Below are 23755 nucleotides of genomic sequence, written 5' to 3'. Positions count from 1 at the left end.
ATCTGACACTCGGCAAAAAAAAGTCGCCGTGACGGCGAGCGCCACCGTGACGGCGGCTTTGCCGAGTGTCGAGGTCAAGCACTCGGCAAAGGTCGCCGCTTTGCCGAGTGCCGTTGACTCGAGTGCCACCGGCAAGACACTCGGCAAACAGGCGACCTTTGCCGAGTGCCTGGCCCGTGGCACTCGGCAAATCTGTGATGTTTGCCGAGTACAATGGCCTTTGCACTAGGCAAAGCATGTTCCCAGGTAGTCACTTTGTCGAGTGTCATGGCCGTTGCACTTGGCAAAGTGACTGAAAACAGCCTTTTTTATTTGTTTTTTACATCCCATCCAAACAAACAGAAGATATATATAACAAACATCATCAACATCACATATATATCATCAACAACACATATATATCACCAACACCACATATATATCACAAACATCACGTCTCACAATATATCACAAATAAGTTCACAAGTAATCCAAGTGCTCCATCATCTACAACCACAATTATAAATAAAAGTAACATTAACAACCACAAGTATCATCACCAAGATGGCCAATGAGACTGATTTGGTGAAGGATTCGCTGAAGCATGAGGATCGTTCGATGCCGTCGATTGATTCTGCATAAAGGAGAAGAGATTGCATGTGTGAGACAAGATAAATATATACCATACATGAATAACACTTTTATACTCCACTAGGTTTGACCGTAAGCATGAACATACAAACTAAAACATTTATACTCACAGGAGTAGAATAGTGAGGAGGTGGAGGTGGAGGTGGAGCGAATAGCGAAGGTGGCGGAACTACACCCGTAGCGGCACCAAGAGAGTGTGTATCCGGAGAACAACAGGAAGATGATGCCGAAACTCTGTCTCGGATCGGAGCAGACCATGGAAACTAACCCCACCTACGCATCCGCGGGCTGTCCAAAAAACGTGAACAATTCGAAACAGATACGGTTTTAGATATGGAAATATCTGCATATTTCCGACCATATCTCTTTCGAACGGGAGACGCCTAACTGGGTTACGTGATCTACGATCATAATACGGAAAGATGGGTTATACCTAGGGTGGCGGTGGAGTCAGGCTAGCGGGGCCGTGGCGAGGCGAAGCGGTGCAGACAGATCCGCAACAACGAGGAAGGCGATCAGAGTCACCGAGGTACTCCGGCTCCGCTCCGACGGGCTCTTCTCTGAAAAAAAAGAAACATAAAACTGTCAATACAAAATTTCGGCAGCACCTCTCCTGCACAGTGAGGTTTCCAAAACCTGCAAGTAAACCAATGGCACGATGGCCGACATGCACATATATATGAACGGCACGATGGCCGACATGCACAAGATTATATCCAACCACATATATATATAACAATGTCACAAACCACTCCTACGACTACCACCACTGCTACTCTACCACTACTACTACCGCAACTACAAGTAATACTACCACGACGACGACGACGACGGTAGGGCATACCTAGTGGGCGTCGTAGGGCGGTGGTGGTGAAGGGGCCAGGGCGCCGATGAACAAGGCGACGACTGGGGAAGCGCCGGGGACGTGGCAACGGTGGCCGGGGCGCCTTCTCCTTCTTCCTCCTTCCTCCTTCCTCCTCCTTCTCTTCCTCCTTCCTCCTCTCCTCCTCCTCTCTTTCTCCTCCTCCGGCGGCGCGGGCGTGGGCGGCGGCGACGGCGCTGGCGTGGTCAGCTACCTGCGTGCGTGTGTGCGGTGTGTGTGGGCCGGCTTGGCCGGCGGGGTTAAATACCCCCTTTGCCGAGTGCCCCCGATCTGGCACTCGGCAAAGTTTTTTTTTAATTTTTTTAATTCTCTGCCGAGTGCCACTGGCCTGGCACTCAGCAAAGAGGGTTTTTTTTTTAAAAAAAATTCTTTGCCGAGTGCCCCCGATCTGGTACTAGGCAAAGTATTTTTTTTAATTTTTTAAAATTCTTTGCCGAGTGCCACCCGGCCTGGCACTCGGCAAAGAGATTTTTTTTTTAATTTTTTTTAAATTCTTTGCCGAGTGCGAGCCGTCCTGGCACTCAGCAAACAGGCTTCTTTGCCGAGCACCAAATGCAGACACTCGGTAAATCGTTTTTATTTTTTTTCTTCCTGCCCTCAAACTTATACTGTAGTCCTCATACAATACCTGGTACTCCATGTTCCAATGTGGCACATTTCTCGGACTTTTTCTATATTTCTTTAATTTATTTTATTTAATTGAATTTTCTTGGATAATTCAAATTATAACTGCTAGTCATTCGAATAATGAAAAAAATGAATGAGAAAATAATATTCATGTTATTTAGTATAATATGAGGCCGTATCCAGGAACAGACCACCAATTTTGAACATCTTGTTCACGAAACATGACCACGAACTTACGGTCGAGTTGTTTTTAAATTCTATAAAAAGCAAACGAAGACCGAAAATCTTGAAACTTATCGAGATGTCATGAATATCATATGTGGAGGCTATGATAAAAAATTGAGGAGGTTTCACGCAAGTTTGTCACGTACAATGCTTACCACCTCGTCGGTCTCTTTACGAAATTATGAAACTTCTTCGGAGATTCTTTGGTTTACAAGCATCGTACATGACAACTTGCGTGAAACCTTCTCAAATTTTTATCACAGCCTCCACATATGATATTATGACATCTTGATAAGTTTTTTGATTTTCGGACTTCGTTTGCTTTTTATAAAATTTAAAAACAATTCGACCGCAAGTTCGTGGTCATGTTTTGTGAACAAGATGTTCGAAATTAGTGGTCTTCCTGGATACGGCTTCACATTATACTAAATAACATGGATATCATTTTTTCATTCATTTTTTTATTATTCGAATGACTAGCGGTTATAATTTCAATTATCCAAGAAAATTCAATTAAATAAAATAAATTAAAGAAATGTAGAAAAAGTCCGAGAAATGTGCCACATTGGAACATGATGTACTCGGTATTGTATGAGGACTAGAAAAAAAGCTTGGAGGTCAAAAGTGGAAAAAAAATATGGTTTGCCGAGTGTCAAAAAAATGGCACTTGGCAAATCACCGCTTTGCCGAGTGTCAGGAGAGGGTTAACGGTGGCTGCCGGCTGTTAACGACAGCGGCCCTTTACCGAGTGTTCTGGTTTGCCGAGTGTCCGACACTCAGCAAACCTGGTCTTTGCCGAGTGTTATTGTTTGCCGAGTACTCGGCACTCGGCAAATAGCCTCTTTGCCGAGCGTCTGATAAAACGCACTCGGTAAAGTTTGGGACACTCGACAAAAAAAAAAAAAAAAAAAAAAAAACCGTCTCCGATAGTGACTCTCGAAACAAGTTCACACGGCAAAGGAGAACCCAGTGCAGTGACCACTCCGCTCCAGTCTGTGGGTCTTTGCCGAGTCTCATGCCGGCGAGCAAGGTGTTCGACGGGTGATCGAACGACACCCGCCACAGCACGTCGCCGCTGCCCTGCTTGCGCACGACCAGGTTGCCGGAGTCTGGAGTCAAACAGCTGCGCCACAACAACCCAAGCAGAGGCCTGGCTGTAGCTCCCCGTTGTCGTCCTCCTCTTCGCTTTGAGCTGTGATTGCATGCCAATCCAATGGCCAGTGGACACAACACAAGCAGAGGCATTGTCCCCTCCCCTGTGCATGAGGCCCATCATCATGTTCTGCTCGTTCACTATAGGCACTAAATCTGGTGTAAGTGTAACGTGCTATCGGTCATCGGGAAGACAATGCAATGCCGCCGCCGCCAACCGGCCGGGGAATGAAGCTAGTGTGCATCCTTGACTACTGGTGGCAGCGGCCGACCTGAACGCCAGATGCTTTTGCGACAGCACAGACCCTTTACACGATCAAGCACGATTGCATGAAGCTGAGCAGTAGGCGTGCCGCGTGCGCCGGCGCCAGCAAGATTTGTCGTTCTGCGTATTCGAGAAGGGGGGAAAAAAAAGACGAGTCTGTTGGACTTATTGGACCCTCTTCGAGTGTTTTCGGCCTAGCCCAGCGGCCCAGAGCGAGAGACCAAGGGGCCAGCCTCGGAGACCCGGCGGTGGCACACAACAGTTTCACAAGGCGTCGTCTTGTGCCATTTCCATTATTCCATACAATAACGAGCTAAGGTGTCCTAAAACCATGTAATGACTGTTCTAAAAATATATACTCCTTCATTCCCTAAATAAATCAATTCTTAAAGTGTCTTAAGTCAATTTTTTCAAATTTGTCTAAACTTATAGAAAAATACAATAATATTTATGACACCGAATGAACACATTATGAAAATATATTTCAAATAATCTTACAATTATATTAATTTGTACCATAAATTTTAGTGTTCTTTCCTATAAATTCGAACAAACTTAAAACAATTTGACTTAGGATAACTCTAGAAATTTATTTATTTGGAGACGAAGTGAGTAACCTAGTCCTAGTTGTACTCCATCTCTTGTCCCAATACACTATTTTTTTAGATAATGGAAGAACATCCTGCTTCATCCCCACAATTGGGGAATCAGACCAAAAATATTACAGGACACAAAAGCTTAAAATGAAAGAGTGTCACACGCCAAATAAAACTTAGTTTATAAGCCGCCAAAAGACATAAGGCCACCCATGTAAGGCGAAGAAGGCCATTGCCGCGGACTCTAATGTGCGGCAAGCAAAGATGATACATTCTTTCTTGTCATCACAACGATGCAATTGACTCCAATGAAACAGATGTAATCTAATCACTTACCATTCCCGTCCTTCCAACACTGAGACACTTATGCTATCCATCATGGAACTGTCTGTATTTTCTCCTGTTCCTTGGGCTTCTAAATACCATTGTGAGATGTATAGGGGCTGTTTTGGGGTTGAAAGCAATGTGGTTTCATTCTCCAACATGAACACAACCGTTGACATAAGTGGCCTACTATTTGGATTGTCTTGCACACACACGAGTCCTATGCGGATGCACCTCAAAGCTTCATTCGGTAAACAACTCTCGACAAGGGATAAGTCCACCAAATCCATTGCCTTGCCATCATTCCATAAGCTCCATGCCTGGACCAATTCAAGAAAAATTCATAGAATATCGGCATGTTTTGTTTGAATTTGTAAAATTTGAAGAATGCCATTATACTTACATAAGCTAATAGGTTACGAAAGCTCGTGGAGTGAGTCGAAGTGATCTTCAGACCACTTATGATCTCCAACAGTATAACACCAAGGCTATATGTATCAGACATGACAGAAAAAGCTCCATCCATTGCATATTCAGGAGACATGTAACCACTGCTTAAAAATAATTAGCAGTATGTATGTAAAAAAATTGGATAGGTATAGGAAAATGAGAAAACATAGAGGCATGGATGATTACTTACTATGTCCCAACAACTGTGTTAGTATTTGCTTCTTGTTGGTTCCCTCCAAAGATTCTTGCCATACCAAAATCTGATATCTTAGGGTTCATATCTGCATCCAACAATATGTTGCTTGTTTGAGATCTCGGTGCACAATTGTCAATCTTGAATCCTCGTGCAGATAAAGAACTCCCCTTGATATTCCTTTGATTATCCTGAACCTTGTTGGCCAATCAAGAACGTTTTTCCTTGCAGCATCTATATACGGTATTATAAGTAAAGTAAGCAAGCAAATTAGAGTAGTAACTATGACTACCTTCTTCTTTTCCTCTGTATAAAATACAACTAGTTTATACATACCGAAAATGAAGCAATCCAAGCTTTTGTTTGGTAAATATTCGTAAATTAGCAACTTCTCATCTCCATGAATGCAACAACCAAGGAGCCTAACAAGGTTTCTGTGCTGCAATTTGGCAATTAGAACTACTTCATTTCTAAATTCCTCTATGCCTTGTCCCGAGCCCTGACTGGGCCTTTTGATTGCAACCTCCGTCGTGACGATGAAGTCCAGGTTCCCAAAGCGCACGTGCGTGTCCGGGACCCAGCTGACGCCGTGACTAGCCATCCGAGGCCTGATGTGGACGTCGAGACGCACAAAAAGTCCCTACCTGGCACGCCAACTGTCGATGTTTCGAGTTACCACTGTCGAATAAAATTCTAGTATTGCGCGTCTGGCTCGGATGGTGTGCTTAGAGGACACGAGGTTTATACTGGTTCGGGCAGAAAGTCCCTATGTCCAGTTCGTCGCTGCTGCTCGTGTTACTAGTACTGAAAGTTTGTAGTAGGGGCGACAAACGAGCGAGAGAGGGACAAGTCCCAAGTCTCTGATGTGCGTGTGCTCCTAAGGCATGTTAGGACGTGTGTTTTGATGTCTACAGCCGTGTAGAGTGGTGAACCGCCCTCTTCCTGGGACGTTCTGCTTCCCCTTTTATAGACGAAGGAGAAGAGCAGGTTACACAGAGAGAAAGAGGGAGAAGAGACAAGGAGAGGAAGGCTTCCAGGACCGCCGAGCCTTTCTTTTCCTCTGTGCGGGTCCCATCGACACTGCAGATGGTGATAGGGACAGCTCCACGCGGGGCGCCTGTTCGCCGCTGATGCCATGCCCTGGCGTTGTCAGCAGGTCGTGACGTCCCATTCCGCCCCGGCGGGCGACGCGGCGAACCAGTGTGCTGGTCAGCGGCCGTACATGGAGTAGGCAGCATAGTGACCACGCGTCCGTCACTGTTGGTGATGTGAGTTCCCTGGAGTGACATGTCGCAGGCACGGGTCATGTTGAGATGTGCTCGCTCCCTGCACGATGCCAGAAGTTTGACCTTAGGTTGTGCTTTCTGGCCTGTAGTGGTTGGCAGCGGTATGGGCTTCCGTCAGGAGCCGCGCCTGAGGGGTTGGGCGAGGCGGAGCCCGCCCCTAGCGGTCGGGCGAGGCAGAGCCCGCGGCCTCGGGGTCGGGCGAGATGGAGCCCGCCCCCAAGGGTCGGGCGAGGTGGAGCCTGTGGCCTCGGGGACGGGCGAGGCGAAGCCCGCGGCCTCGGGGTTGGGTGAGACGGAGCCCGCCCCCAAGGGTTGGGCGAGGCGGAGCCTACGCACCAGGGGGTCGGTTGGAGCTGTAGTCATGCTCTTGACTACTAGGATGAATCAATGTTGATGACCATTAGCTCCTCCTCTTCGGGTACCCTAGTATTGTTCCTCGACAGAAAGCTATCCAAACTCTCTCCCAGGAGGAACCTCGCGAGAGCATGGACGTCACCAGGTTGCCTTAAGTCGCTTGGCAAGCCTAAGGCGCAACCCAGGGGTGGGCATTCGAGTAACCCAAATAATTTGGATATTGTAGTTCAAGTATTACAAACTGATATTCGATTTTTACGGGAGAATACGCTACCCGATGAGATTTTGGCACCTAATAATTCAGGTTCAGATTCGGGTATACCAGATGTACCTGAATTTGACAAAAACTGACAAAACAGACAATTTCACTAGCGTTTTTAAACAGGCTCGTACCTAGCATTTTGTGGCCCTGGAACGAAACACAAAATGAGGCCCCTATATATATATCTAGACAAATAAAATAACTAAAAGATTCCATTATATGATAGGTTACAATTTTCAGTAATAAGAACTATAATAGGTATTTAATAACCTTCTCATGTATTCATTAAACTTAATGGCCGACATCCACTTAGATCCAGACCTTGATTAAGGAAAACTATAGTTGCTCTAGTAGCGATATGATATATATAATCAAGGAAAACAAAGATAACATGACACAAAATGACCTCTAAAAGTCCATCAAAACCAATTCGGACGTCTTCTTCCTTCGATCATCCACTGTGTGTCGGAGCTTGAGAATCACACTAAAAAGACAGCAAAGAAAAAGGAACACCTGTAAACACCCTTGCCAAATAAGTTTTGAAGATCACAAAAGCCACTCACCGCCGGCACTGACAAGATCTAGTACCCACTGAAAGAATATCGGCCGGAGAAACTCTTAAAAAAACATAAGTTTACAATCAGTCACCATTACCATTAGAAAGAGTGTTGGAGATGCCAAAACTTGGTGTACAACAGAACAAAAAAAAAAGAGGTCAACCAGTCTATTGTACAAGAAACTGGCAATTAGAGATTCGCACTGGATGAACATGTAACACGGGCTATATTCATTCTGGTATAGCCTTTGTACTCTGATGTATCCGCTTGAACTACATCAGTCCATGGCCCATAAGGCCCAATAATTAGCCCCTAACATCAAGCTACTCTGCCATCCAAGCCTTACCCAACGAGTCTCCAGTGAAGTACCATAGTTGCTACTAATTTTTAAATTTGCACTGTTGCATCTTTCATGTAATATCACTATATAACTTCTCTAAAACAAATAAGCTACTAATGCACTATTGCACATCTCTGTTCCAGAAACGGACATACAAACAACTAGCGTCCCTCTAACACCATTGTGAGGCTCATCAGCTCATGTTATTCATAGAACTGCTAGTATTTTCGTCTGTCCCTTGGGTTGTTCCCCGGTATGAGAAATACATTGGCTGTATTGGTACCGGAACTGGTGTGGTTTCATTCTCAAGCATGGGCACCACCGACGATATAAGTGGCCTACTATCTGGATTGTCTTGCACACACAATAGCCCTATCTGGATACACCGTAAAGCTTCACTGTAGGAACAACTCTTAGCCAGGGATGAGTCCACAAGATCTGTCGCTCTGTCGTTTATCCATAAGCTCCATGCCTGATGAGCCAATGGGATCAAATCTTAAAGAAATTAGAAAGCTTTTGTTTGAATTGTGACAAAAAATTAAGCATAAGCGCGCACTTACATAAGCCAGTAGGTTAGGGAAGCCCTTGCAGTGAGTTAAACTGATCTTCAAGCCACTTATAATCTCCAAGACTATGACTCCGAAACTATATGTATCTGACTTGACAGAAAACGCGCCATCCATTGCATATTCAGGAGACATGTAACCACTGCTCAAAAGAAATAAACAATCTGAGTAAGTATATAGGGAAAAAGAATTCACTTTGAAAGCCAAGTCTATGATTACTCACTATGTCCCAACAACACGATTAGTATTTGCCTCATGCTGGTTTCCACCAAAGATTCTTGCCATACCAAAATCTGATATCTTCGGGCTCATATCCGCGTCCAACAGTATGTTGCTTGTTTTAAGATCTCTGTGAATTACAGTCAACCTTGAATCCTGGTGGAGATAAAGAAGCCCTCTAGATACTCCTTTGATTATCTTGAAACGTGTTGGCCAATCAAGGAGATACTTACTTGCAGCATCTAAATTAAGCAGTTCCAAAGGTAACCATGTCACATGTTTCTCTTTTCTTTTTTCTTTTTGCGAAAAGAATGTTTTTTCTAAAAAAAATACTCGAAAATATAAGTTCATACATACCAAAAATAATGGAATCCAAGCTTCTGTTTGGTAAGTATTCATAAATCAGCAACTTCTCATCTCCATCGATGCAGCATCCAAGAAGCCTAACCAGGTTCCTGTGCTGCAATTTTGCAATCAGAACAACTTCATTTCTGAATTCCTCTACACCTTGTCCTGAACTTTGACCGAGCCTTTTGACTGCAACTTCTATGTTCTGTCCCAGCGTACCCTGAATTGTTTCACCATTATTAAATTGAACAAGCAGTGCCATAATTCTCACATTTCTACAGTTTATTTAAAAGATGTATTTCTTTTCCTAACCTTATAAACCTTCCCAAAGCCACCTTGCCCGAGCATATTGTCCTCAGAAAAATTGTTTGTTGCAGCTGCAATGTCTTCAAAGCTGACAAATGGAAGCTCTACATTTTCATCACCGAGTTCGTATGGCGCAGTCAAGTATCCTAGGATCGCTTTCCTCAAATTATCCTTGTTCCGACGTTTGGCTGACAGGAAAAACAATTCCAATTGTTATTAATAAACCTTACACTAGTGCAGAAATATTGTGCCTGAATTGCTCTTCGTGGTGAAGTTGCTCTCTCTGATAGTCTGATTGTACCTCTAAGCTTGCATATCCAAACAAGGTACAGGCCAGCGGCCGTGAGTACAAGCACAGACGCCATCACCGGAACCAAGATTTTTGCCACATGCCCCCTCTTCCCTGTAGCGGCAGAAATGTATTACAGGAAGTATTAATCGTAGCTGATAAGATGATGGATTTTGCCTCAGAATCTTGACTGAGATAGTAGGTTACTGCTTCAGTTTTTCCTTACCTGATTCAGACTTGGCCAACCTCAGATAGAGATCCTGCCCATTTTCTATGTACCTGACATCAACTATGTTATCCTTCCACATGACGCAGCCTCCGCCTCCGATGTCAGCGGCGGCGTAGGCCACGCAAGAGCAGTTGGCGAGGCACCTCGCCCTGCACTGCTCCAGCGTCGTGCCCATGTCCACCGTCGCGTTGTCCGTGTCAGGGAGCTTCACGCCGTGCACAGGCGTGAACCGGTCCGTCGTCACCGTCCCGTTGCGGTCGCACTCCAGCGGCACGTCCCTCTGGCACCCGCCGGAGGCTGCCTTCCTGGACCACTCCGACGCGTTCACGGGGCTGAACCCCACGGCGCAGCTGCAGGACGGCACCGACGCGGCGTCGACGTTGCACAGGCCGAACGCGCCGCACGACGCGTAGTCATCGCAGGCGTCGCGAGGCAACCATGGGAACTCCTTCCACACCCGGCTGGACGGGATCCACAACAGGACCTGCACCTTGCCAACCTCGTCCAGCACGATGCGGGTGAAGGGCGTGCCGGCCGTGATGCTGAGGTCGTAGGTGACCTCGTCGGGGCCGTCCACCATCTGGATGTAGAACAACTTGTACTGTGAATCCATCTCCGGCACGCCGCTGAACCAGCGACCGTTCCACGGGCCGGCGCGGTACTTCTTGGCGCTGCCTTGCCATGTGACGATGTCCGGCAGGCCCCTTGTGTCCATGACCCGACGGTAGGCCCCCGTCGCAGGGTCGTCCTTCGCCCGCCACGACGTGAGGGACCACTCCAGGCCGGTCTTCAGGTTCTTGCCGAACCTCATGCCGGCGAGCAAGGTGTTCGACGGGTGGTCGAACGACTGCCACTGGAAGTCGGCGCTGGGGCTGCTGCTCTGCTCGCGCACGACGAGGTTGCCGGACTCGAGCAGCTGTGCCACCGAAGAGGCAGAGGCGCCGGTCGTGTTCGAGGACCAGGCGGTCTGGCCAGAGCCGTCGAGAAGGCAAAGGCCCACCCGGCTACTCATCACCAGGACGCCGGAGGAGCTGTTTAGCGGGGTGTCGCGGTTGGCCACCCACAAGACGGCGTCCGTACCAGACGCCGTAAACCAGATCCCGAGGTACCTCTTGGTTGGCACCGTGGTCGACGGGGAGAAGAAACCCAGGGTGAATGAGCCACCGGCGGAGAGCAGCGTCTCTCCATCGGTGATGTTGCCCCCGCTGTTCAGCGTGTCCGACGAAATGCCGGCGCCGGAGCTTCTTCTGAGAAGCAGTAGTAGCGTCGCAAAAATCAGGGCGACGAGGTTGAGAACCGCCATGTGCGATGTATCTTTGTCCTTGCACACGAAATCAGCTTGGGGAGGCTGCTAGATATTATACGAAAAATGGAACTGTTACACCATCGCATTTGCGCAATTAACGCTTACTAGACCAGTCACGTCATATCTACTCCCTCCACACGTCTTCATCCAAAAGTAAATTCACATCACTTTGTGATGATTTAAACATTTTCAAGTTTAAGTTTAAAGAAAATAATATAAATATGTGTAACTCTAATTTATTATAAAAACACATTCTACGATTAATCTAATATACGTAATGCCACATCTAGGATGTTGCCTGCTGCCGGTTGCCAGTGGGTCTCGGAGACGGCCGCACTAACGAGCGAACGCTCACCCGAAACATGATCGGTGAATAATTTTCTGATATCATTAATTTCTTTATCTGGAAAAGAAAAAAAAATCCCACCGTTAGCTCATTTGGATAGCAGCAGCGCGCGGTACTCTTTGCGCGCACTCTCAAGCTGTCACGTCAGTGCTGATGTCATCCAAAAAAGGAGAAACATTTATTTTAAAATGCTATAACGTCCGAGCGATGCGTGGAATTAAAAATAGATTCACTGTTCAATAGTTATAGTAACTTAAAATAAATATTTTGCTTTTTTTAGATGATGTCAGCAATAGGGAAAGGGAGTGGAGAAATGAGGGCGGGTGGCCGGCATGCATGCGGCATCGTTCGCTCAAGAGCGTCCTGGTGAACGACCGCTAAAATGAATTTGTGTCTCGGAGATAGCCTGCTCTCCGTCGTCTTCACTATTAAGCTTCCGGATAAAATGTTGCGGGCCTCGTTCCCTCTAATACATCGATGACAGTCACACCACAAACGTAGTTGGTGTGATCTCGCAAGACTACAAACATCTCCGAGTACAATAATGGTGCGTGCAAGCATCTAATGGTAAGAGGTATGCAAACATCACTAAACGTTAGACCTAAACCTAGAGCAAGCACAAATACGATGTCTAACTACCTTAAGCACTTTGCAAAGTACCTATACTAATCATCTAATTTTCTATTAAGCACTTTGTAGTGGCTAGTGCAACTACAGATGAGTCTCGACTCACACTTTACTTCCTTGAGCTCTACACACACAAAATGGCTGGCCAAGGGGAATATATATGGGCAACGTATCAGGTGCAAACCAATCAAACTGTGTAAATATGAAAACTACCGATCAGGACCACTAGATACTGATCCAATGGATGGGATGAGAGGTGAGATTTTTTGCGCTTAAGCCCCTCACCTGCCGGCCTTTTTTTTGCGCTTAAGCCCCATCACCCCATCCATTAGATCAGCATCTAGTGGTCCTAATTGATAGTTTTCAAATTTACATAGATTGGTTGGTTTACACCTGATACGTTGCCATATATATGACCTCTAATCCAAAACTAGCAGTTGGGGGAGGGTAGATTCCTGCTTTTGCGCTCACCGGATAGGTCCGGTGGTGACACCAGAGCAATCCAGCGCGTCCACTTTGACTAGCCGTTGGCCAAACTAGTGGTTGCTGACCGTTGGAGGTTGAATGATTCAGTGCTTGATTCGGTAGGTCACTGGACTAATCCAGTGCGTTGATCTTCATTTCAACCTCGTTGCAACCCTCTCTAGTAGAATGCTTTGGTGAGCAATCCGGTGCGGTCCGTAGACTAATCCGATGAGTTGGCGGACACTATTTCCTTCACTGGCCTGCACCTTAACATCTGGTGCATCTCTTTTCCTTGCATAATCCGGTGCTACTGTTGCCGTAGCCCCTCGGACAGTGCACGCGCGTAGTCCGGTCCTCCCCTTTGGCTAACACCGGAGCAATCTGGTGCACATAGAAAGTGTGCAACGTGCTTCATTCGTTCATTTGACTTCTTCTATTTTATGCCTTGGGCTTTTAGTATCACTTGTGGGCCTTCCATAAGTCTTCTAATGTATTGTTTAAGGTGTTGATCATCCGGATCACCATGTTGCCTCAGTCTAAGTTCACTTTATATCCATTTTGAACTATACCTTATATATGCCTCCATTCTCTTTTATAAGGCGCACACAAATATCAAGAGTCAAACTTCAAAATCTTTGACCAATAATTCAGCTAACAATTTTAATTATTATACTATAAACTTTGATATGGTTAGATTGGTGATTAAATGTACTATCCAAATATCATAAATTATAAATATAGATAATATAACATATCATAAATAAATGGTCAAAATATAGTTTAAGAGACCGTATCATGTCCAGCCGCGCCTTATAAAAGAGAATGGAGGTAGTAGCCAACAACATTAGTCCAAATAGTCATGTTGTTTATGAAACATCAAAATCCAACTTAATGGCCTATAGGGTCTATTTTCCGTGTAAAAGTAAATATGAAGAAACTTTTGAAGGCATCATATATAGGAAAACGATGAGCTCGACACTGGAGTTTACAACTGAGTTGATGCACTGCTACTGTCTCTGTTAATAGCACCGACGCCACCTCCACCTGGATCGATATTCGGAGACAAAGCCACAGAGCATCGATCCTGCGTTGAAATAAAATCTTGCCAATGCAGTAGTGGAGAAGAGAAAGGTTACACATTGTTCTGGCGTTAGTTCTTGGGTGCAGAGCAGAGGGATCCATACAAACAAACCTGCGTTGCGTACTTGCTGTACTACTAGAGAAGCAGGAGGAGACGAAAGACTGCATCGGGTTAAGATAAACCTGGCCGGATTGCAGTACTTGTGTACGCAGGCATGCAGCGCGTCGTAGCGTAGGTTGACAATCACCTGTTGCCATGGCCAGCCAGCACCCAGCCTCCATGGTCGATTATTTTTTTTAGCCTTTTTTTGAATTTTTTTTTTCATAAATATACCCGGGATATATGATTTTAAAATCTAGACCTTTAACTCGGTGTCATCGTTGGTGGCACCGAGTTTACACGTCTCGGCGCTATAGATTTTGGCGCCTAGGTTTTGGGCTCGACGCAGACGTGGCGGTGACTTGGCAGACACCTTGACGTCGTAGATCTTGGAGCCGAGCTTGGCGACGTAGATCTTAGCACCGTGGTTATTGGCGTCAAGCACTATCTTATGTATGGGCCCTCTCTTCCTTTCTCTCTTCCTCTCTCTCCCGCTCCCGAGCCAGGGCGCCGCCAGCGCTACCGCACTGTCCTCGGCCCCGGCCCACGCCCACCCCCGCCCTCGCTGTGCCGGCCGCCCGTGGCCCCAGCCCGCTCTCGTCGTGCGGGCCGCCCGTGGCCCCAGCCCGCTCGCGCCGCCTCGCATCACGGAGCGTCGGTCTTCCTGCGCCCGCATCGCGCCGCCCCTCCTAGCCCGCGCCCGCGCCGACCACCGCCGTGACGGCCGTGCGCCGCCCCTCTCGGCTTGCCGCGTCCGTCGCGCGCATAGGTGCTCCCTCCGGCGACCTCGGCCGCGACACGGCCCCTGCTCCCAGCGTGCCGCGACCTCGCCGTCGATACCATCCTCTGCGTCCCTGTCCTGCTCCAGTCTCGGCGTCCGCGTCCGCGTCGCATCGTTGCATTGACTTGGACATGTAAAATTTTTTAATATGCAATGTATGTACTTAGTTTGAATTGTAGTGCTACTTTGATTATTTGGTAGTTTCTAGTAAATTTGATGATGTAGGTAGTTGATTTAGTCAGTGAGATAGATATAGTTAGATAGCTAGTGACATAGGTACATAGATATAGTTATTAGATAGCTAGTTGATTTAGTTAGTGAGATAAATATAGTTAGATAGCTAGTGACATAGTTATTTATTGTGTAGTTGGTTAGTATATATTAGAGAGGTACTATATAGCAGCTACTTTGGACTAAACGAACTGTATTTCAAATTTTGTTTGAACTACTAGATGGACAACCTAGTGAGCAAAAGGTCACCGAAAAGTGAAAGATCACAAAAGTTGTTGGACCACATAATTGTGATGATCATGTGCTGACACTAAAGCATCGACGGTTGACATCTATCTTCATTGCCAAGTGGTTGATGGGAATATTGAAGGGAGAACCCAACATGAAGGTTAGGACAATTATCATGACCGTTGATGCGTTATTTGGAGGTTATGTGATAACTTATGGTAAAGCTTGGAGGGCTAAGCAGCGAGCGTGGAAGATGATATATGGGGTCTGAGAGGATGAGTATGAGCAGTTGCTAGTACTTTTCAATGCAATCAAAGCGGTGAATCCAGGCATGCATTATGAGTACATCCCAAAACCAAATGCATGGAAGAATGGGAAGCGGATATTCTTCTATGCTTTTTGTTGCTTCCCTCACTATGTCAAGGCCTTTAGGCACTATCGTTCCATCTTCTCCATTAATGATACGTTCTTGATTGGTAAATACCAGGACACACTTCTTATAGCCATATCTTGTGATGCGAACAACAAGTTGGTTCCTTTGGCATTTGCTTTGGTTTAGAAGGAGAACAATGATAGTTGGGGATAGTTTTTAAGGCTAGTCTAAATACATGTGGTTGGGCCTAGCAGATAGGTTGGCGTCATATCTGATAGGCACTAGGGCATACTTAATATCGTGCGAGAGCAGATAGAGGGGTATGCACCTTTGCACCATCGTTGGTGTACTCAACACCTTGCCGAGAATCTACTCTGGATGGATGGTGTGAAGGATAACTTTGATCTATTCCAGGAGGCTACTCGACAGCTTGAGGACAAGTACTTTCAAAAAAAAGTTAAAGCAGGTCAGAACCGTATCAAATGCAGAAGGTAGACAATGGCTTACAGGTTTAATGAGGGATTTAGAGAAATGGACAAGAGCTCACGACGCCGGTGGATGGAGGTACGAGTTTTAGTGCAGCAACATGGTGGAGTCATTCAATAAGTTGCTATTGGAGATACGTGGTATGCCCATGAATGCAATCATTCAATTCACCTTCTACAAGCTTGTTGCTTGGTTCAATGATAGACATGCCCATGTATTAAAGTTGCGGAGTGATGGAGAGATATGGGCTTCGAAACCAAAGGCACACCTAGAGAAGGCAAATGAAAGGGCTGGCACACATGAGGTTATATGTTTTGACCACGCCACAGAGACTTATCAGGTTGAGTATAGGGGCGATACAATGTCCAACGATAAGGTCCAAGAGTCGAGGATTCATGTGGTAATCCTCCAAGATTTCATATGCACTTATGGTAAACCAAGGCAGTACCACTTTCTATGTTCTCATTTGGTGGCAGCAGTTAGGCATCGCTACTTTAATATCGAGAGCAGGATACTTTATGAGTTCAGTGTCGACACGTTTGTGCACATATGGAGCCTCCGCTTTGTGCCTTTTCGAGACCCTAGAGAGTGGCCTCCATATGATGGGCCAAAGTACATTGTAGATCTAGCTTATCTTTGGGACAAGCGTGGATCAAGGAAGAGGACGAGGCATAGGATGGTCATGGATCAGATACTTGGAAGAACGAGGTGTGGGAGAGGAGCCCCATTTCTTACTGACTCCGAGCAGTACGAGTGCGGCAAGTGTGGTAGACTGGGCCATAATTCACGCACTTGCCATTGGCATATTAGTGAGGTGCGACTATTGGTTGTTTTTATTATTTCATATTTGTCGTATTCATTCAATTAATTATGCATGTCTCCATTTATGCTTGTAATTGTGTCAATTACTTGTATATTTCTAAGTTTATGTTTCATTGTATATTAAATTTCTATTTCATTGACTTTTTTTAGGATGGCGCAATTCCACCTGCTCGACCCGGCGTACGAGGAGACCCACCAAGAACGTCTCAAAGCGGAGGGGCATGTAATAATCTATACGTCTTGTTCAAATTTTTGTGAGCATACATGTGTTCGTGAAGTAACAGGAGACTATGTTTTATTCCATGCAGGACCTTTCGCTCCTTCGTCCTAGAACCCACAATTGGTTTTTGGACATGTAGTACGACAATAGATTACATTTTATTCCTAGGGATCAGCCCCCACTTCGATCTGTGGAGGTACTTCTTCACCGTCACCCTCTAGAAGAAGAGGGAGAAGAGCAGCAGGCAGGAGCTGCACATGCCGATGGGGTGCACCGACAATCAACTCCGAAACAATCGGGTCGGTGAGTACTCATCGATGCGGCTGTCAATGTCCAACAAGGGGTGGCACTCGCAGTGGTTCTATCTTAAGAACAACGCCGTCACCCCTCTACCGGAGCTCACCAGGCGCATGGTCGAAGAGGTCCTAGAGTCGTGGAGGAATTGGGGTGTTCTGGAGAAGGACAAGAAGAAGATCCGAGACCACATCACCACCGTCCACATCCTGAAGGAGAGCGGCCTGAAGGGGTCGGGCATTATCGGGGCCTACCACGCAAGGAGGGTGGCACCGTTGATGACGTGTGCACTCCCACTGTACGCGATGGCGCCCGAGGCGTCGTTCGATGAAACGACGCTCGCCGAGGGGGCACTCCCCAACTCTGAGATCACACAACGCATCAAGGAGGTAATGGAGCCCTCGCGGGACGACGTAGGCATCCCCCTCGACTTTGTCTTCTCGGTGTCGGGACATCCTCCGATACGGCCGGAACCAGGCTATGTCGTCTTCGTAAGTTTTTCCCTTCTCTTGCCTTCTCTTCAATTGATTTCCTGACCTCTTGATACTAACCTTGAGAGGGGCGGGACCAGCTGGGGGACCTCATCTTCATGGATCATCCGACGTCGTTGGCGAGGGATTCGTCTGTGAGGACGACGAATCACGCTAAGGGCGAGCGGCTGAGGAAGGTGAAGGAAGATAGGAAGAGGAAGAGGTAGCGGAAGCTGCAAGCGTGGGAACGGGGGGAGGACATCGATAGCGACGACGACGATGATGATGGCGATGACGAGGTAGCCGACGACATTGAGTGGGATGACCTGAAGAACGAGGATGTACTGTCAGGTATCAGTTCATCCTTGCAGGAGTCAGGACCCTTCCCATTCCATGGAGGGGAGGGCATGTCCGGGGAGCCAGCGGAGGCAGGCCATACCGTCAGCCTCCCACGGGAGTCAATGGGCTAACTGTCGGTGTTTCGAGTTGCCACCAACAAGTAAATTTTTAATATTACGCGTCTGGCTCGGATGGTGTGCTTAGAGGACATGAGGTTTATACTGGTTCAGACAGAATGTCCCTATGTCCAGTTTGTCGCTGCTGCTCGTGTTACTAGCACTAAAAATTTACAGTAGGGGTTACAAACAGGCGAGAGAGGGGCATGTCCTAAGTCTCTAGTGGAAAGGATGAATGGGTGCCAAGAGAGCTTGGTCGCCTCTCTACTATGTGCTTGTGTGTTCTGATTGGTTCAGGATTTGAGTCTGATCTGGTGTGTTGCGATGAGTTTCGATGCCCCTTATGGGACGCCCTGCTTTCCCTTTTATAGGCCAAGGGAAAGCAGGGTTACAACGGAGGGAGAGAGGAGAACGAGACGAAGAGGAAGTTCTTTAGGATCGTTGGGTCCTTCTTCTCCTTCATGTGGGCTCCGCCGACTCTGTAGATGTCAGCAGAGGTGGCGCCACGTCGCAGTCTTCTCCATCACTGGCGCCATGCGCAGGCGTCGTCTGTCGGTCATGGCGCTCCACTCCGTCCTGGCGGACGTCGTGGTGAACCGATGTGTTGGTCAGTGTTCGTACGGGGGTTAGGTAGAACAACACTGGTTCGCCCGACGCTGTTCCTGACGTGAACCCCCAGGCATGACCCGTCATGGCCTCGGGTCATATCGGGGCATGCCGGTCACTTCCCTGGTGTCAGAGCTTTGATCCAGGCCCATACGCTTGGTCCTAGAGTGGTTGGCGATGGTATGGGTCTCCGTCGGGCGAGGTGGAGCCCTTGACCTTGGGGTCGGACGAGGTGGAGCGCAGACCCAAGGGTCGGGCGAAGCGAAATTAGCACCCTCGGGGGCGGGCGAGGTGGAGCCAGCCCTCTGAGGTCTGGCGAGGCGAAGCCCGCCCCCAGAGGTTTGGCAAGGCGGAACCCGCGGCCTAGAGGTCGGGCGAGGCGGAGCTCGCCCCCAGAGGTCGGGCGAGGAGTAGCCCGCCCATAGAGGTCGGGCGAGACGGAGCGCAGATCCAAGGGTCAGGTGAGGCGGAGCCATCCCTCGGAGGTCTGGCGAGGCGGAGCTTGCGCACCTGGGGGTCGGTCGGAGCTGTAGTCACGCCCTTTACTGCTTGGATGAACTATCATCGACGACCATTAGTCCCTCCTCTTCGGGTATACTAGTATTGGTCCCCGACAATAGCAAAGAAAAAGAAACACCTGTAAACACCCTTGCCAAATAAGTTTTGAAGACCGCAAAAGCCACTCACCGCTGACGATGACAAGATCTAGTACCCACTGAAAGAACATCGGCCGGAGAAACTCTTAAAAAAACAGAGTGTTGGAGTTGCCAAAACTTGGTGTACAACAGAACAAAAAAAAGTGGTCAACCAGTCTATTGTATAAAAAACTGGCAATTAGAGATTCGCACTAGATGAATATGTAACACGGGCTATATTCATTCTGGTATAGCCTTTGTACTCTGATGTATCCGCTTGAACTACATCAGTCGATGGCCCATAAGGCCCAATAATTAGCCCCTAACATCAAGCTACTCTGCCATCCAAGCCTTACCGAACGAGTCTCCAGTGAAGTACCATAGTTGCTACTAATTTTTAAATTTGCACTGTTGCATCTTTCATGTAATATCACTATATAACTTCTCTAAAACAAATAAGCTACTAATGCACTATTGCACATCTCTGTTCCAGAAACGGACATACAAACAACTAGCGTCCCTCTAACACCGTTGTGAGGCTCATGTTATTCAAAGAACTGCTAGTATTTTCGTCTGTCCCTTGGGTTGTTCCCCGGTATGAGAAATACATTGGCTGTATTGGTACCGGAACTGGTGTGGTTTCATTCTCAAGCATGGTCACCACCGACGATATAAGTGGTCTACTGTCAGGATTGTCTTGCACACACAATAGCCCTATCTGGATACACCGTAAAGCTTCACTGTAGGAACAACTCTTAGCCAGGGATGAGTCCACAAGATCTTTCGCTCTGTCGTTTATCCATAAGCTCCATGCCTGATGAACCAATGGGATCAAATCTTAAAGAAATTAGAAAGCTTTTGTTTGAATTGTGACAAAAAAATTAAGCATAAGCGCGCACTTACATAAGCCAGTAGGTTAGGGAAGCCCTTGCAGTGAGTTAAACTGATCTTCAAGCCACTTAAAATCTCCAAGACTATGACTCCGAAACTATATGTATCTGACTTGACAGAAAACGCGCCATCCATTGCATATTCAGGAGACATGTAACCACTGCTCAAAAGAAATAAACGATCTGAGTAAGTATATAGGGAAAAAGAATTCACTTTGAAAGCCAAGTCTATGATTACTCACTATGTCCCACAACACGATTAGTATTTGCCTCATGCTGGTTTCCACCAAAGATTCTTGCCATACCAAAATCTGATATCTTCGGGCTCATATCCGCGTCCAACAGTATGTTGCTTGTTTTAAGATCTCTGTGAATTATAGTCAACCTTGAATCCTGGTGGAGATAAAGAAGCCCTCTAGATACTCCTTTGATTATCTTGAAACGTGTTGGCCAATCAAGGAGATACTTACTTGCAGCATCTAAATTAAGCAGTTCCAAAGGTAACCATGTCACATGTTTCTCTTTTCTTTTTTCTTTTTGCGAAAAGAATGTTTTTTCTAAAAAAATACTCGAAAATATAAGTTCATACATACCAAAAATAATGGAATCCAAGCTTCTGTTTGGTAAGTATTCATAAATCAGCAACTTCTCATCTCCATCGATGCAGCATCCAAGAAGCCTAACCAGGTTCCTGTGCTGCAATTTTGCAATCAGAACAACTTCATTTCTGAATTCCTCTACACCTTGTCCTGAACTTTGACCGAGCCTTTTGACTGCAACTTCTATGTTCTGTCCCAGCGTACCCTGAATTGTTTCACCATTATTAAATTGAACAAGCAGTGCCATAATTCTCACATTTCTACAGTTTATTTAAAAGATGTATTTCTTTTCCTAACCTTATAAACCTTCCCAAAGCCACCTTGCCCGAGCATATTGTCCTCAGAAAAATTGTTTGTTGCAGCTGCAATGTCTTCAAAGCTGACAAATGGAAGCTCTACATTTTCATCACCGAGTTCGTATGGCGCAGTCGAGTATCCTAGGATCGCTTTCCTCAAATTATCCTTGTTCCGACGTTTGGCTGACAGGAAAAACAATTCCAATTGTTATTAATAAACCTTACACTAGTGCAGAAATATTGTGCCTGAATTGCTCTTCGTGGTGAAGTTGCTCTCTCTGATAGTCTGATTGTACCTCTAAGCTTGCATATCCAAACAAGGTACAGGCCAGCGGCCGTGAGTACAAGCACAGACGCCATCACCGGAACCAAGATTTTTGCCACATGCCCCCTCTTCCCTGTAGCGGCAGAAATGTATTACAGGAAGTATTAATCGTAGCTGATAAGATGATGGATTTTGCCTCAGAATCTTGACTGAGATAGTAGGTTACTGCTTCAGTTTTTCCTTACCTGATTCAGACTTGGCCAACCTCAGATAGATATCCTGCCCATTTTCTATGTACCTGACATCAACGATGTTATCCTTCCACATGACGCAGCCATGGCCACCGCCTCCGCCTCGGATGTCAGCGGCGGCGTAGGCCACGCAAGAGCAGTTGGCGAGGCACCTCGCCCTGCACTGCTCCAGCGTCGCGCCCTTGTCCACCGTCGCGTTGTCCGTGTCAGGGAGCTTCACGCCGTGCACAGGCGTGAACCGGTCCGTCGTCACCGTCCCGTTGCGGTCGCACTCCAGCGGCACGTCCCTCTGGCACCCGCCGGAGGCTGCCTTCCTGAACGACTCCGACGCGTTCAAGGGGCTGAACCCCACGGCGCAGCTGCAGGACGGCGCCGACGCGGCGTCGACGTTGCACAGGCCGAACGCGCCGCACGACGCGTAGTCATCGCAGGCGTCGCGAGGCAACCATGGGAACTCCTTCCACACCCGTCTGGACTGGATCCACAACAGGACCTGCACCTTGCCAACCTCGTCCAGCACGATGCGGGTGAAGGGCGTGCCGGCCGTGGTGTTGAGGACGTAGGTGACCTCGTCGGGGCCGTCCACCATCTGGACGTAAAACAACTTGTACTGTGAATCCATCTCCGGCACGCCGCTGAACCAGCGACCGTTCCACGGGCCGGCGCGGTACTTCTTGGCGCTGCCTTGCCATGTGACGATGTCCGGCAGGCCCCTTGTGTCCATGACCCGACGGTAGGCCCCCGTCGCAGGGTCGTCCTTCGCCCGCCACGACGTGAGGGACCACTCCAGGCCGGTCTTCAGGTTCTTGCCGAACCTCATGCCGGCGAGCAAGGTGTTCGACGGGTGGTCGAACGACTGCCACTGGAAGGCGGCGCTGGCGCTGCTGCTCTGCTTGCGCACGACGAGGTTGCCGGACTCGAGCAGCTGTGCCACCGAAGAGGCAGAGGCGCCGGTCGTGTTCGAGGACCAGGCGGTCTGGCCAGAGCCGTCGAGAAGGCGAAGGCCCACCCGGCTACTCATCACCAGGACGCCGGAGGAGCTGTTTAGCGGGGTGTCGCGGTTGGCCACCCACAAGACGGCGTCCGTACCAGACGCCGTAAACCAGATCCCGAGGTACCTCTTGGTTGGCACCGTGGTCGACGGGGAGAAGAAACCCAGGGTGAATGAGCCACCGGCGGAGAGCAGCGTCTCTCCATCGGTGATGTTGCCCCCGCTGTTCAGCGTGTCCGACGAAATGCCGGCGCCGGAGCTTCTTCTGAGAAGCAGTAGTAGCGTCGCAAAAATCAGGGCGACGAGGTTGAGAACCGCCATGTGCGATGTATCTTTGTCCTTGCACACGAAATCAGCTTGGGGAGGCTGCTAGATATTATACGAAAAATGGAACTGTTACACCATCGCATTTGCGCAATTAACGCATACTAGACCAGTCACGTCATATCTACTCCCTCCACACGTCTTCATCCAAAAGTAAATTCACGTCACTTTGTAATGATTTAAACATTTTCAAGTTTAACTTTATAGAAAATAATATAAATATGTGTAACTCTAATTTATTATAAAAACACATTCTACGATTAATCTAATATACGTAATACCACATCTAGGATGTTGCCTGCTGCCGGTTGCCTGTGGGTCTCGGAGACGGTCGCACTAACGAGCGAACGCTCACCCGAAACGTGATGAGCGAATAATTTTCTGATATCATTAATTTCTTTTTTCTGGAAAAGAAAAAATCCCACCTGTTAGTTCATTTGGATAGCAGCAGCGCGCGGTACTCCTTGCGCGCACTCTCAAGCTGTCACGTCAGTGCTGATGTCATAAAAAAGG

The 23755-nt window shown here is 47.5% G+C and overlaps 1 protein-coding gene and 1 pseudogene across 1 annotated transcript; both read right to left on the bottom strand.

The window, feature by feature from the left end:
- Positions 1-7865: 7865 nt before the first annotated feature.
- LOC136497635 (receptor-like serine/threonine-protein kinase SD1-8) lies at positions 7866-11459 on the bottom strand. Its single transcript, XM_066493480.1, has 7 exons — positions 10099-11459; positions 9885-9986; positions 9590-9771; positions 9287-9497; positions 8934-9171; positions 8705-8852; positions 7866-8616 (listed from the first exon to the last, which is right to left on the bottom strand). The coding sequence occupies exons 1-7, from the start codon at positions 11402-11404 to the stop codon at positions 8338-8340; spliced, it is 2466 nt and encodes an 821-aa protein (XP_066349577.1). The 5' UTR covers positions 11405-11459; the 3' UTR covers positions 7866-8337.
- Positions 11460-19843: 8384 nt separating this feature from the next.
- On the bottom strand, positions 19844-23328 carry LOC136497636 (G-type lectin S-receptor-like serine/threonine-protein kinase At4g27290; annotated as a pseudogene).
- Positions 23329-23755: the final 427 nt, after the last annotated feature.

The sequence above is a fragment of the Miscanthus floridulus genome, chromosome 12 (assembly GCF_019320115.1).
Source record: "Miscanthus floridulus cultivar M001 chromosome 12, ASM1932011v1, whole genome shotgun sequence".
Classification (NCBI taxonomy): Eukaryota; Viridiplantae; Streptophyta; class Magnoliopsida; order Poales; family Poaceae; genus Miscanthus; species Miscanthus floridulus.
The sequence above is the reverse complement of the archived record's forward strand: the minus strand, read 5'-3'. Positions and strand labels throughout refer to the sequence as shown.

Excerpts from the sequence above, each read along its gene's own strand:
- LOC136497635 (XM_066493480.1), bottom strand. The coding sequence starts at position 11,404 with ATGGCGGTTCTCAACCTCGTCGCCCTGATTTTTGCGACGCTACTACTG. Across the intron at positions 9,987-10,098 it reads GTTGGCCAAGTCTGAATCAG|GGAAGAGGGGGCATGTGGCA; the intron begins GTAAGGAAAAAC and ends CTGCCGCTACAG. Across the intron at positions 8,853-8,933 it reads AATCGTGTTGTTGGGACATA|TGGTTACATGTCTCCTGAAT; the intron begins GTGAGTAATCAT and ends TCTTTTGAGCAG.